This window comes from Taudactylus pleione, unplaced genomic scaffold (genome assembly GCF_031769625.1).
Source record: "Taudactylus pleione unplaced genomic scaffold, aTauple2 ptg000256l, whole genome shotgun sequence".
In the NCBI taxonomy this organism is placed as follows: domain Eukaryota; kingdom Metazoa; phylum Chordata; class Amphibia; order Anura; family Myobatrachidae; genus Taudactylus; species Taudactylus pleione.
In genome coordinates, this window is record NW_028284658.1 from 9567769 (window position 1) to 9583001 (window position 15233).

General features: G+C 41.9%; 1 protein-coding gene across 1 annotated transcript in view; it reads right to left on the bottom strand.

Moving 5' to 3' along the window:
* Positions 1 to 6005: 6005 nt before the first annotated feature.
* MAP1LC3A (microtubule associated protein 1 light chain 3 alpha) overlaps positions 6006 to 15233 on the bottom strand; it is a 29341-nt gene continuing 20113 nt past the window's right edge. The window contains exon 4 of the mRNA XM_088480641.1: positions 6006 to 7155. Coding sequence (XP_088336767.1) covers positions 6996 to 7155 — 160 coding nt within the window. The 3' untranslated portion in view covers positions 6006 to 6995. The remainder of the gene's footprint in view (positions 7156 to 15233) is intronic.

Genomic DNA, 15233 nt, shown 5'->3' on the forward strand with positions numbered 1-15233 from the left:
ATAGAGGCAATGGTGATGTGCTGCCCACCTATGGGATAGACAGAGTTAGATATCCTCCCGGACCTGCTAGAGGTCGCCAGACAGAGCCAGGGTGTCGAGGCTGTACATGTGGGATCCCGGCTAGAGCCCCGACAGCAGCAGGAAATGGGGGAGGTGCTTTGGGAGCACGAGGCCCAGTTCACCTGCCTGCCAGGCTGTACCCCGCTAGCCACACATCACGTGGATACTAGGGATGCCAAACCCTGCTGACAGGCCTCATACAGGATGACCCCAGTAGTGTTGAGACAGGTAAGGCCGAGATAGATGAAATGCTGCGACTTGGGGTGATAGTCCCTTCCAGTAGTCCCTGGGTGGCAGGGGTGGTACTGGTCCCCAAGAAGGGCGGCACCGCCCGATTCTGTGTGGACTACCGGAAGCTAAATGAGGTAACTGTGACCGATGCATACCCCATGCCCCGAATTGATGAGCTATTGGACAGGTTGGGTGGGGTCCGCTATGTGTCCACCTTGGACTTAAGCAAGGGGTATTGGCAAATACCCCTAACCAAGGAAGCACAGGACCGCTCCGCAATCTCCACACCCTGTTGCCTTTTCGAATTTACGAAGCTGCCATTTGGGATGAAGAATGCCCTGGCCTCCTTCCAGCGCACTGTAGATCAACTGCTGGAAGGATGCCAGGAGTTCGAGCACGCCTACCTGGATGACATAGCTATATTTAGTAATAGCTGGGAGGAGCATCTACCACGTCAGGGAAGTGCTAAGCAGGATTCAGCGAGCAGGGTTCACCATCCGCCCTGACAAGTGCCAAATGGGAATGGCAGAGGTCCAATAGCTGGGGCACAGAGTGGGAGGGGGGCAGCTGCGGCCAGAGCCCGCCAAGGTAGAATCCATTCTAAATTGGCCCAGGCCAGCTTCCCAAAAGCAGGTACGTGCCTTCCTGGGAACTGCCGGTTACTACCGGAAGTTTGTACCCCAATACAGTAACATCGCCCAACCCCTGACAGACCTGACAAAGAGACATGCCAGGCAGATAGTGTGGACTCCAAACTGTGAGCAGGCCTTTACTCAGCTAAAGACTGCTCTGTCAAATTCCCCAGTGCTGGCCACCCCTGACTTTGACAAGCGTTTCTTGGTTCAGACAGATGCCTCTGACCATGGACTGGGTGCCATCCTAAGCCAAGTGGTGGAGGATGGCGATGACCACCCCATCGTGTACCTTTCCCGGAAACTGGTGGAGTGAGCGAAGGACTATGCTACCGTTGAGAAGGAGTGTTTAGCTATTGTGTGGGAATTAAAGAAGCTCCAGCCATATCTGTATGGGAAATAATTCACAGTGCTGACTGACCATAACCCACTGCGCTGGCTTCAGAAAACTGCTGGGGGAAACAGGAGACTGTTGTAGTGGAGTCTAGCCAACTTCTCTTTCTCTCACAAAAAGGGTAAGGACCATGCCAATGGGCTGTCCCGGCAGGAGGAACCTGACCCAACGCCCAGGAGGTCACTGTGTCCGATCGTCCCGACTGGCCCCGATCCAGGAGCCAGCCCCTCGGACTGGATTTAAGAAGAGGGAGGTATGAGAGGATCCCCTATGTGATGATCCCCCTTTTGCCTGCACGAGGATCACATGGAAGTTACCAGGACAACTGCAGGCGCCCCTCAACAATCTGCCCAAACCTCTGCTAGAGAATGTGTGGGCAATACCTTGGTTATTAAATTGCACCCAGTGACCAGGGAAAACTCTTCTGCCTGTTATTCACTCCTAGCCCAGCCCCCACCTCAGGAATGTGGTCTGGCCATAACCTACACACACAGGCAACAGCCCAGCAGGGGGTCCCTGCAGCTCAGGGACATTTACATATGGGGATTCAAATTCCACCCAATCTCTGCACAGGACAGGGGGGGGATAAAAAGGGCCTGAAGCTGGGCCTCTGTGTTCTTGGTTCCTGGCCGGTGAGGCAGGACTGATGTGGAGTGGCTGAGGCACCTCCAGACCCAGCCAGGATTGCAAACATTGCCGCCTTCCAGCATGGATTTCATCAAAGAGAGACCAGGAACAGATATGCAGCCAAAACGTATTGCTCTATCCAGAGCTGTCTCAGGTGCGCAGTTAGTGTGCCAGCTGGAGCTGGGTGACTTTCGCAGCGTGCCCTACTCTCGCGAGTAGTGGAATCCCTTCGGGCCAAGCGGCCGGGACCAGCAAGTCGTTCAGCAGTACCTCTCTCAGCAGCCCACCGGAGTCTCAAAGCTGTGCAGCGGTCCATGCGCACCTCGCGGTCAATTTCGAAATCCCCGCGGGTATGCGCGCTCCCGATACCCGCGGGATTCAATTAAAAAAACAGTGGGCGCCGCGTATATTTAAAAAAAAATAAAAAAATTCACTTACCTGTCCGGGTCTCCGAGGCTCCCGGCGGCCTCCCCTCTCTCTTCTTACTGGAGAGGGGGCTGCTGGGAGTCCCGTGGGCTGATGGGAGGAGCAAGGGCTGCTGGGAGATGTAGTTCTCCCAGCGCCCATTCCAGGGGGGCCACACACACCACACAGTCACTCATACACACTTACATACACCACACACACTGACATACTCACCGCTGCTGCAAAAGAGCAGGCTCCCGACGCTGGATGCAGAAGAAGATGAGAAGACAGCGCTTCGGAAGGTGAGTAATTAAGGACTAGTTAAGCTAATTGGATACTTCCAATTGCTTAATTAGCCCTTTGGGGAGGGGGGGGGGTTGTCAGAGCAAGTACACGTGATTTTTCCTAAGAACATTGATTTCTGGAAAAATCACGCTTGCTCAGGAGGTGCGCAAAAAAAAACCTCCCGGCGTGTGTTTTTAAAAATAACACGCACCTAATAGAATAGCAGAAAACCCGCACCTGCAGGAAGTACCTCGCAGGTGCAGGTTTTTGGCTTTTCTCGCAGCCTATTGAATATGCCCCTTAGTCTTTAAATGTGGTTGATGTTAGTGCTATCTGTATATACTGTACATAGTGTGGTTACGGTTTACATGTCTAATTAGTGTGTATGTAATAAAGGTGCTCTTGTACCTTGCTATTGCGTGCTTCCTGTGTAATCCCTGAACCCATAAAAGACACGGGGTACTGTGCAGGAGCTATATACATTTGCCTTTCTCTAGGCGATGAGGGCCAGTAGGCGAAAATAACACACACATAAACCCGGTGTTTTCACACATATGCTAGGGAGTGCCCTGCTCCTGACGGAGCTTACATTGTAAGAGGGCACAGCTGAAATGAGGAGTGTGATTGGGACGGTTGTGAGGGTGGTATAAGTGGGAGTAGAGTAAGATCTAATAAGAGATGGGTGTTCAAAAACTTATAAAGATGTGAAGGCTGTGGGAAAGTATTTTGTGTTATGGAATTCCATAACTGGGCACAGAAGTCTTGTAGGTGGGAGTGAGAGCTGGTTATCACAGATGAGGCAAGGTTTAAGACAAAGGTATATCTAAGGGCAAGTATACATCCATCCCTACTACAATGGTGCCAGGCCTGTCTTCTGCCTCACAGAATGGTAAATTGGTGCCCAGAGACTGGTCAGAGTGTGGACGTTTACTTGTCACAGCCAGAGCTGCATTATCTTTTGCCGGCATATGAGGCATCAAGAAAATGTCTCTCAAAATGAGCAATATGGTGCTGCAATACCAAGAGCAAAGAATTTTACAACAGAAATTCTTCTCCCTAATTGTGTATTTTTTCTATTATCATCGTGAAACATGGGTATGTATCATATGAAGGAGGTTAAAAGAATAAATGTAGGAGCATAGATTGCTGCAAACAGGCAATGACTAGAAGAGCTTTCATAGATATATATATATACACGCAATTAACAATGAATGGACCATCCCAGAGAGGTGATGCAATCGGGAAGCCAGCTGACATTATACAGACAGCCGCCTTCCCGACTGTCATATCCCGGCGAGGGTGAAATGCCCGGCGTCTATATCTAGACGCTGCTCATTTCACCGACACCGGGAGACCGGCGCCTGGCACCCCGATCGAAGGGATGCCGGGCGCCACGAGCAGACAGCCGTGGGGGGGAGGGTTAGGTTTAGCGCACCCGGGGAGGATTTAGGATTAGGTACCCCCCCCTGAGGGTTAGGCTAGGGGGAGGGAGGGTTAGGCACCCCCCGGGGGGACTTGGGTACAGGCAGCGGGGAAGGGGGGGTTAGGGTTAGGCACTTACAGGGGGGATTAGGGTTAGGCACCCCTAAGGAGGGTTAGGTTAGTTATTACTTACCTTACGACGATCGGGATTTCCAGCGCTGTCGGTGCGGCCGGCGGTATTTCATACCGATTCCCCAGAGAGGGCTTGTACAAAGTCAGCAGATATGCACTACAAGCACCCATTGTGTGGGCAGTGCGAATAATCAGCATATCAATTCTCTGGGCATAGGAGACCACAAAATGGCTGCCTTCACTGTGAGTAGGTAACAGTATGCTTTCAAATGATGCAGTGTTTTAAAATTTGTTTAGCATTACGGTTTTGAAAACCTACATCTAGTGCTCAGGTATTGTTTTATATTTGTTGATTTCTAGTTTTGGAGTTATTCTTTTATCTGTAAAAGAAAAAAACTATGATCATTTGCCTGCCCTAATCCTTGGGACAATTGCAAATGTTGCTACTGGTTATAGTTCACATAAGGATATCAAATGCTTAGCAAAATGATTGCACAATAAATAAATGTCATACAAATAATTTACATTTTTTTCCACAAATATGACAATATCTTACTCCTCATTTACACATTCTACTCAATATCACTTTTTGGGCATATGACCAAAAATGTTCCCTGTCTTGTACTTGCAGGAAGTCTGGTAGCCATTTTGTGAACTAAACCAAATTTTCATAAAAATGCAGCCTCTCTCACGAGAAACATCAATGCAACAAAGCTTGGTACTGAATACCTCAGTAAGATCAATAATAACTAGTGTATTTACAAATATTCTGTAGGCTGAAACCATGATAAATCTGACAGTGAAGCTTTTTTTTTTTGTGGATGGAGCTAAATTGATAAGAATGCAAAATATCAATTTACTACCAATCAGTGACAGCACAGGCTGTGATATTATGGGTTTGTAGTGAATTGATAGGTTGCATTTTCAGCACACAAAATAGTTATCTATTATTTGTATTGACAGATGCACTCTACATCTCTAACTTTGACCTAAACTGATATACTGAACATAATGGGCCATATCCAATTAGCCGCAAAAACTTAACGTCGGAGAAGTTTTTGCACAATTTACGTGTTTTGATGCGATCTGTTTGCGTCTTTTGTCTATGTGCGCTCCCATTTTTCGCACTATCCTATTACAAAAGATGAGAAAACTAATTCACATGAAAACTGTTAGTGGAGAAATCAGCTAAATCAGTACAGCAAGATTTGGGGGAAATCTGTCTTTACCCCATAAATATGCTAACTGTAATAAGAAATCAATTTAGAAGTGTATTAGTGGCCCTAATAAAAGTATTTGGGGTTTTTCAATTGTGTTAAATGGCTGTTATAAGCATATTTGTGTAACAGTGGAAAAATTATAAAAAAAAACAAGTTTTGGCCAAAATAAATACTGCAGTTAAATTAGGGGTACATGAAAGTGGGTGCAAGTATATTTGTGTCCTAAAAGTGCACTGTTAAAAAATGGTAAAAATACACCTGGTGCAGCCACCTGCAATGTTTAAAACACGTCCCATGTGTCTGAAACAAATCCCCACATTTTTTATCAAAAATAGGGATTATGCACATTTTTTTTTTTACCTCTGATATGGTGAAAACAGTTAGCCGGTTTTTGTCTATGGAGTTTTCGCACATGTGAAAACGTCGGAAATAGGTTTGCACAATATGCATTTTTGTGCGAAAAGTTTGCACCTGCGAACACTTTTTCGCCACAACGCGGCTTTTCATGGATAATTGGATATTGTCCTAAGTCTGTTAGCTCAAGTTGTCACTGTGATTAGTGCAGGTCTTTTGACTAAGAAGCAAGAACTAGACTACCACATTTAATTTTTTTTATTTATCTTTATACACATGGAATATCCATCTTTATATACAGAACAGGTTTTATACACATTTTTTTTTACATTTTTAATGTTTTTCAGAAGGGCGGTGCTGGTTATATTTTCAGGACATTATTTTTCTAAATATAATAGATCTCAGGGGTTGAGAACTGAGGAAAAAAAAGGTTAGAAGCACAAATAAAATTAAGCAAGTAATCAATCCATTTTACTAAGACAGTCAAAAGGTTTCAACTTGTACAAAACTATTAGCAATTTGCACCTAAAAGGTTTGTCTTCAACTTTTTTGCCACATAAATTGAATGCAGATTTGGCCAACAAGTGGCAATTTAAAATAAAAAACAAATAGGCGTCAATCTAAATTGCTACTGACATTTCCTTTCAATATGTGCTGCCATATTTTCTAAAAACATTTCTACAGCAAGGCTCTACTGCAAGGCGAGTTCCAGTTTACAAAGCCAATTTATTGGTGGCTTCTAAAATGCAGGATAAAATGGTGGGAAAATCCAGCAAGGTTGTCACGTAAAATCCACCAGACACATGGTGTGTATATATAAAAACACAAGCTGAAAATTCTGGTTACACAAAACAGATTGAGAATTTGGTGGTTATGTGCGTTATGTACACACTTTGCTATTAGTCCCTGCAGTCTTCGGATTATGAGCAAAATAGATTTGTGTGTGACAGCAGTAAGATGATTGTGTGAACGTGTAGGCTCACCCACATGTAGGAGAAATTTGAGTGCATGTGTTTCAGGAGGTGTACGCAAGACCATATGAATTGGGAACAAACCGCACACAAGGGTGTGTAACGTCAAGTGGAATGCATATGCAACAACATTTCTGTGCGTGTGTCAACCTAGAGAAGAGAAAATATGTGCAAACATTAATGCCAGTATGCACAGGTGTTTTCAGATACATATTTGTTTGTTAGTATACAAGAGTGCACACTAAGCAATGGAGTATCTTCATTAGCCAAAGGTTTCCTGTGAGGCATAAACCATATACAGGAAACCGTCTTCGTCTTTCTCTTGTTCGTATATGTCCAAGATGGCAGATGACACGCTAACCATGCTCCTTTGGTTTACCAACAAGAAAAAGGCTTGTGTTGGGTTTAGCTGCAGTCGACGCCTAGGGAAAGATAGATAATATAACAGCACTTAAAAAAATACAACCAACATGAATAAAAATCCAAAATACAGTATAGTATCCTAATACATGCACCTAGCCTCATCATACTGCTGGCGTACATGGACGAAGAGACCAATATAGGGGTCCAGGTATCCCAATATAGCCACGCCATCGCTTTGCCACTTGCTCTTTGCTAGGTTAAAAGGCATCACTGTACTTAACCTCTACCAAACAGCTCCTGGCTTGCTAAGTGTTGGAATGTAGTAGCCGCTTAGAGTGTACTCTATCAGTCAATCAAATTCCACTGTACAAGCAATTTCAGTCTGACACTTCTAACAAATTAGAGCACCGGGAGGATGTTAATGAAGCAGTGACACCTAACATTAAGCTGCAATGACAGCTCAGTCAGTGTATAAACTGGTACATACATCACTGGTAGGGGATAGACAGATCTGTTCACATTGTAACCACCAGACTGAAAGTGTGCCACATCCTTGCTGTCTGACTGGCAATTTTGTCTAAATCAGCCAAACTGGTGGTACCCCACATGCCATTTTATGTCAAGGCATGGTAAGAACCAGGGATGGACTGGGGCTGTAGATCAGCCCTGGCAGTCCCCCTTGTGCGCACGCTTGTTTACAAAAGGGGCGTTGTTAAGTTTCACATTAATATCCAGTCAGTATGGTGAGCTGTGAGGTGGTCAAAATTGTTTTCACCACTACTGGCCAAAGGCTGCACCGAGCTAACTGAGTAATGCAGTGGCATAAACACGTGGCAGTTAAAATATGGCACAACTAGTGTATACTAAATTTAGATAGCTATTAGCACTGTTTCCATCTAAAATGAGTGACCTGAAAATTATAGCGAAATGTAATTTTCTATGACATAACCTGCAAATTGTTAACACATTAATTATTTATTAGATCTTTAATTCTTTAGACCATCCAGTTCCTAACCCGGAGAGCCATGTACAATTGGTCATGTTTGACCTTTTGTGTCTACCTTTTGGAACAGTGTAGACAGCTGTACATTGAATTGTCTTTGCACTGCCACAGTATATATTAAAAAGGAAAGAATAGCAAAGTCAAATGCGATATTCTGTTTTGTTTATTTTATTTATCTTTAATCAGGTAAGCCTAAATTGTATTGGAATTGGTGGGAATTTGAATTGTCTACATTATTTTATAATAGATCTAAGTGAAGATGATTAAATGATTGCATTGTTTGGATTCCACCCTCTTTCCTTATTTTTTTTATCCAGTACCTGGGAGCAAGACGCTTTTGTTTTTTTTATTAAATGTTAATTTCAATTTTGCGTGTGCTCGGTCGCCTCTGTTTTTGGCCCTCCCCCCCCCCCCTTCCTATTTATACCATGGTGTATAACATTATTTTCTTTTGGGGGGGGGGGGGAAATACAGCGGAAATCTCTAACCTTTTTCTGTTCTCAAGTTCATTATTCTCCTAAACTGAAACTACAAACTGTACCATTGTATAGCGTATGGGACCCCATTGCCTCTTGGCTGCTATCACTAGTTGAAGATGGGTATTAGCACCTGTGTGATAGTACATGGCAGTTTACCTTTTTTTGGGGGGGGAGGGGGGTTCACCTTTTTTTTAAACTACAAGTTGCTTTGTTACAATAAATCTAAATGTTACACAGAAAAAAAACTATAATGATTCAGAGACTGAAAATAAAGAGATGGTCTTGCAAGCTACAGTACACCAATGTCCCAGTAAAGTACGCAGCCTGTCAAACAACACACACAATTTTGGAAAAGCCCATAATGAAAAGTGGTGAATGATGGAATTGTCCTTGGGCCCTATTATGTTGTATATTAAAAAATACATGCACAGTTTAACAAACCAAGCACTTCAGCGACAGAGACTGCCCACTTTTGTGTCTGAAGTGCTTAGTTTGTTTGGGCTCCCATAAAACAAGCTACCAATGGGTTTAAGGTGGCTAACAGCGTTGTTAATAATCTTTACACTGGGAAGATGTAATTATTATCCTCATCCTCCTCACCCTCATCAGTGTTAACATCATCATCACACAATAGTAGCTCATCTCCACTGGAATCCACAGTTCAGTGCATTTGGTGCCATAGGTCTTCCTCATAGAATTTGTAGTTTATTTTTATGAACATGAGTTTTCCCACATTTTGAGGATGTAGTCTCCTATGCCGATCGTTCACAAGGTTCCTGGCTGAGCTAAACATTCTTTCGGAGTACACACTGGAGGGTGGGCTGCTTAAGTAAGTCAAAGCTTTGGTTAGTACCCCTTGTACTAACCAAAGCTTTGGCGTACTTAAGTAGCCCACCCTCCAGTGTGCAATCCACTCCACATTGCCTTTTTTTGCTTTCCAGTAATCAAACTGACTGTGTGAAATGCTAATTTGTACATTGTTGTTAAAATAATCCTCCACCATTCTATTGATGCTTAGTGTATCAGAGTCATGGCAGAGATGTTAATGTTGACAACTTTTCATTTTTTGGCAGTAAATCTTCCCTTTATTATTAGAGGTGTTGTTTTCTTTAACATTTTGAAATATTGCTTAGATTTCAGGTGACCTTTCTTAAACTTTATTTCCCCTGGACCACCTTTAGTAGATGTTGAAGTACTATCATGACTGTTGGCAGCAGCTGCAGAACTAGTACTAGGTTGCTGCTACTGCTCTGCTACAGACTGATCCATATCGACTCACATCGCCCCTAGTAATGAATGCACTCTAATGACATCATATTTTTTTTTAACACACAACAGTTTTAGTTCACTTTTTTTTTAACACACAACAGTGTCTAACAGTGCTACTAGTAATGGTGGCACCCTAATGATGTAATATTTTTTAACATAGAAGTTTTATTGTACTTTTTTTTTTTTTTTTAACGATGCCTGAAGGTCCTCAACACACAATAAACTGCCACACAGAGCCCCTAGTATAAGCCGGGTGGCACTCTAATAATGTTGTTATATTTTATATTAAAAATATTTAACTGCACACAACAGCTGCACAGCGCTCCTAGTATGAGTGGCACCCTAATAGTAATGATGACATTATATAATAGTTTTTCTTTTTGTTTATAAAAAGTGCCCTAGTAACACAGTGCTGCAATCCACTCCTATGGATTTTTTTTGTGCCTCACAGTGCTGCTCCAGCACACCAGTGCCTCTCTACAGTGCCCCTTTAACACAGTGCTCCTAATCCTAAAAAAAGGTGCCTTAGTACCCTTTTTTTTTTTTAGTAACAAACACACTGCTGCGGTCCACTCCTATGGTGATTTTTTCGTGCCTCACGAACTGCTGCAGCAAGCCCACAGTACACAGTGCTCCTAATAGTTTATTTATTTTTTTACAAAGTGCCCCTATACCCACCCACACACTCGCCCTCCTGTCTCCAGTGTGAAATGGCGCCCGATCGTAAGGGAGGGATTTTAATATGCAATCCAAAACACGAGAGCTCAAACGCTGGGAAGAATACATTTTGTCTTGTTTTGAGATACAAACATGGCGGTAAGACCAGAGCCCCAGCTTGGTTCGACTCAGAACCCCTAAGTACAGGTGTGTTCGTAATTCAGGAATCCAAACCAGCACATCTATACAAGAAACTATAATATATTCTGCACCACAGCACTAATAAGTGGAGTTGAAGATGGAAGAAGCCAGGGACATTCTATGCTGTCCAGTTACTACTTCTTTAGGAATGCAGTGTGTGCAGAACTTGAATTGATGTACGTGTCTTGCAGGTAAGGCAAATGGGACAGTTAAGATAAACAAGCATAGGAATGCAACAAAGATAAGTGGGTAAGCTTTTTTTTTTTTTTTTTTTTAAATAACCCCAAATTTCCTGGTGTCTCATCACACTGCATTGCTGCTACTAATTCATACTTGCCGACTTTTACTCTGCCCTTCCCATGAGAAGCCTGGGGAGAGGCAGCAGTTGGGCAGTGATGGGGGCGGGGCCGGACAAATGGCATCATTAGGCCCCGCCCCCTCACGGCAAAATGTCCACGTATCGAGCATATTTTAATAGGGGGCGGGGGTGTCACTAAGCCCCGCCCCATAACGACAGACCGTGGATCTCAGGTAAGTTTCTCCCCATTCTGCCCACTTCACTAGGAAGTAGGCAGGATGTGGGAGAAGTGCCTACACTGCCGGGAGTGAGGGGGTTACCCAAAAAAAGGGAGCCTCCAGCAACTTTCAGGAGTGTAGGCATGTATGTACTAATTTCTCATGCATCAATGTCCAGGGTCACATCAGTTTAATATGTAAATGATAGGGGGATATTTATCAAACCTTCTCAAAGGGAAAAGTGGAGATGTTCCCCATAGCAACCAATCCTAGATAACATTTATCTAGTGCAGTTTATAAAATTAGATCTACATAACCCGACTGTTTGCTATAGACAGAATATCCTCATGTCCTTTTCAGAAAGTAGATAAATCTTCACCAAAATCCCATTTCAGATCAGGTTTGAGATAAACAAAACAAAAAACAAAAAAAGAGGCTAAATGAGAACTCCATTGGGATGGAGAGATCATGGGGGAGGGGACCTTAGAAAAAAAGAAATCCTAAAGACACCCCAAATACACTCAGGAATCAGCTCTCTTGCTCTGAACATTCAATGAATTTAATAGTGTTCCACAGGGCAGTATACATGGAAAATAGGACATGCCATGTTCTGGTTTGTGCCTATCACTTTTGAAACACTTGCCCAGCCCAAGACCCTCTCTCCTCCACTCCCATAAAACAATGCTACAGTGCCAAGTGCACCAGCTCAGAGTGTCTTAACAGCAGATATCAACCAACAGTCTGGCAGTTAGAATAATATACCTACAGCTGTTATTCACTTAATACAGAAGTTCCCAAACTCCGCTGTTACAGTCCAGATGGTTAAATCAAATTGAGTGAGGTACTAACACGGGGAGGTAGAAATAAGAAAAAGAAAAAAAGAAAGAACAAAAATATAAATAATAATACTAATGAGGACATTTTAGAAAAAAAGGATGAGGATGTAAAAATCTTTAACCTTAGTAAAAGAAATGTAACTAATGAGGAGGAAAGTGTCCTCAAAAAAGGATTACAATTTGCCCCGAGCAATCATGTTAATCAATTTAATATGTTTTTAGATGTACATAAGTTCTCTAGAAAGTTAACAGTGAAAAAATTCTTCAAAATTAAAGAAAATGAAGGGGAAGTACAAACTGGTACCACACAAGTGTGTATTACACCAGCACAGTTTAAGAAAAAATCTACCTTTAATCCCGTCCATGTTAGAGGGAGCATGATTGAATGCTTCACTAAGTCAGTTTTGGATGATGTGAAGAAACTTAATAAGATAAAAAACATCAAACAAAAGAAACCTTATGGGAATTTAACTAAAAAAGAAAGACAGGTGGTAAAAAACTTAAAAGAAGATAGAACAATTGTTATAAAACTGTGTGATAAGGGTGAAGCTGTGGCAATCCTGGACAAACAATATTATATTAAGGAATTAGATGATCAACTAAAGAAAGATAACACTTATCAGAAATTGAAAACTGATCCGACAATGAAGATTAAAAACAACTACCAGAAGTTTTTGATTAAGTTTCTGGAGAAAGGGACCATTAATAAAAAAAGAGTTTGAGTACTTAAATATTGTGAATCCTAGAACACCAGGGATATACAAGGTATATAAGGTACACAAAAACCCCACAGCTCCTCCAGGGAGACCGATCATCTCGGGTACAGGAAGTTTAACCACAAACCTGTCTGAGATGATCGATTATTACCTCCAGCCAATAGTGCAAAAAAGTAAATCTTATTTGAGGGATACCCTTGATACCATTAAAAAGTTGAAAGGTGTAGAGGTTTTTGAGAACATGTATTTGGTAATGGCTGACGTAACATCACTCTATACAAGTATAAACCATGAAGATGGAATAGAAGCCGTGAAATGGCATTTGGAACAAACGGATATGCCACCAGATAAGATCAATTTTATTTTAGAAGGTATTGAATTTATTTTAAAAAATAATTATTTTTTCTTTGAGGGCGAATATTATCTTCAGCGTGTCGGAACGGCCATGGGTACCAAGTTTGCGCCCGCCTACGCCAACCTATTCATGTCCCGTTGGGAACATGATGTGGTGTGGGGGGTGGGTGCAGACTTGGTATCATGGTTCAGGTTTATTGATGACGTCATGTTTATATGGAAGGGGACAGATATAGATCTAAAATCATTTTGTGAATCATAATATTAAGAATATTCACCTGACTTTTGACATTATCAAAACACAGGTGAACTTTTTAGATTTGACCATATATGTGAAGAATAATATCATTCACACAAAGGGTTATATTAAACCCACTGATTCAAACAGTTATATACCCCAAACCAGTAATCACCATCCAAAGTGGCTGAAAGGTATACCCAAAGACCAGTTTTTAAGACTGCGGAGAAATTATAGTGAAGATATTCATTTGAGAACACAAATATCTGCGATGAGTAATAGATTTCTCAAAAAGGGTTATGATCCAGATTTAGTGAAAGAAGTGGGAGAAGAAGTATTATGGACCGAGATAATGTACTCAATAAAAATACAGACCAGTGTCATAATAATAAAAATATTGAGTGGGCATTCATTACAGGCTTTAACTCTGAGAATAAGAATATACAGAAGATTATTAAGAAACATTGGGAAATCCTATTGAAGGATCCGGTCTTAAAAGACACAATTCCATCAAACCCAATATTCATTTATAGAAAAGCCCCAAATTTAAAAGACACTTTAGTAAGAAGTACATTACCACCTACAAATTGTAATCCCATCCGTACAAAAGGGTTTCACAGATGTGGACTATGTGTAGCATGTAAAACCATCTCATCATTAACCACTAAAATTACAAATTTCATGGTGAAAGGAAAGGAGTACAATATAAATGAGTTTATTACGTGCAATACCACCAATGTAGTGTATCTAGTTGAGTGTAGATGTGGCCTAATATATATAGGACAAACATCAAGAGCTTTAAAGACTAGACTTGCAGAACACTTACGTAATATTAAGAAAGCATGGAAACACATACTCTATCAAATCATTTTAAGACTACTCATAAGTGTTCTAATAAAGAGTTAATTAGATTTATTGGCATTCAGAACATAAAATCTAATTGGAAGGATAGAGATTTAGAAGGTAATCTTGCTAGAGCTGAAATGAAGTGGATTTTTAACCTCGATACTTTAATGCCTGGGGGTTTAAATGCTGATTTTGAGCTGAAATGGTTTTTACAGTAATGTTTTTTAGTAATATTTATTGTTATCATTGTATTTATTAACATGTATGAGTGTATAATTTTGAGATACACTTTTTTAGTATTTGTTGATTTATGTATTTATATTTGATCATTTGCGGAATCAAGTGCTACTATTATAATGTGTCTGAGGAGTTTTGGGGGGAATTCACTTAAAAGTGGCACCCTGATTTGAAGACACACGTTTTTTTGTTTGCGCTCCATTGAGATGGAACGCAATCCTGGAAGTGCCAACATGTGAGGATATCCTTGCGGGTCACCTGCGGTCCATGGCTGTGGAATGTAACCATGGAAACATCGGGGTGTGATGCACTTCCGGTGAAGCCATGCGGGTCATCTGCGGTCCAACAGTATGGAGTGTGATCGCGGGAATCCTGGCACATGAAGCGCTCCGGTGAGACATATACTTACCGCATTGGATTTATTTGTGGGTTATGTACCATAACCACTGTTCCGAGGGTTGGTGCATTAAGCTCACAGTAAGGAGCTTTATTTTATTAGTAAGAGGACTGATGTCACATCCGGTTGCATCATGTGACCGGATCATGTGACTGGAAGAAGGAAGATTGATTCCTGTATAAATAGACAGGTAGGATGCACCTCTCCTTTACACCTTGAAAAATATCAATAGATCGAAACGCGTTGGTTATGAGAGGACTTTGTGCATCACCAATAAGGACATTTTGGGGGTGGTAAGAGATCGCACTTCCAGTAAGGTATTCAAGTACATTTTGTTTTGGAGACTGTTCCGGATGGCTCTATATACAGTGATTAACAACTGTGCCTG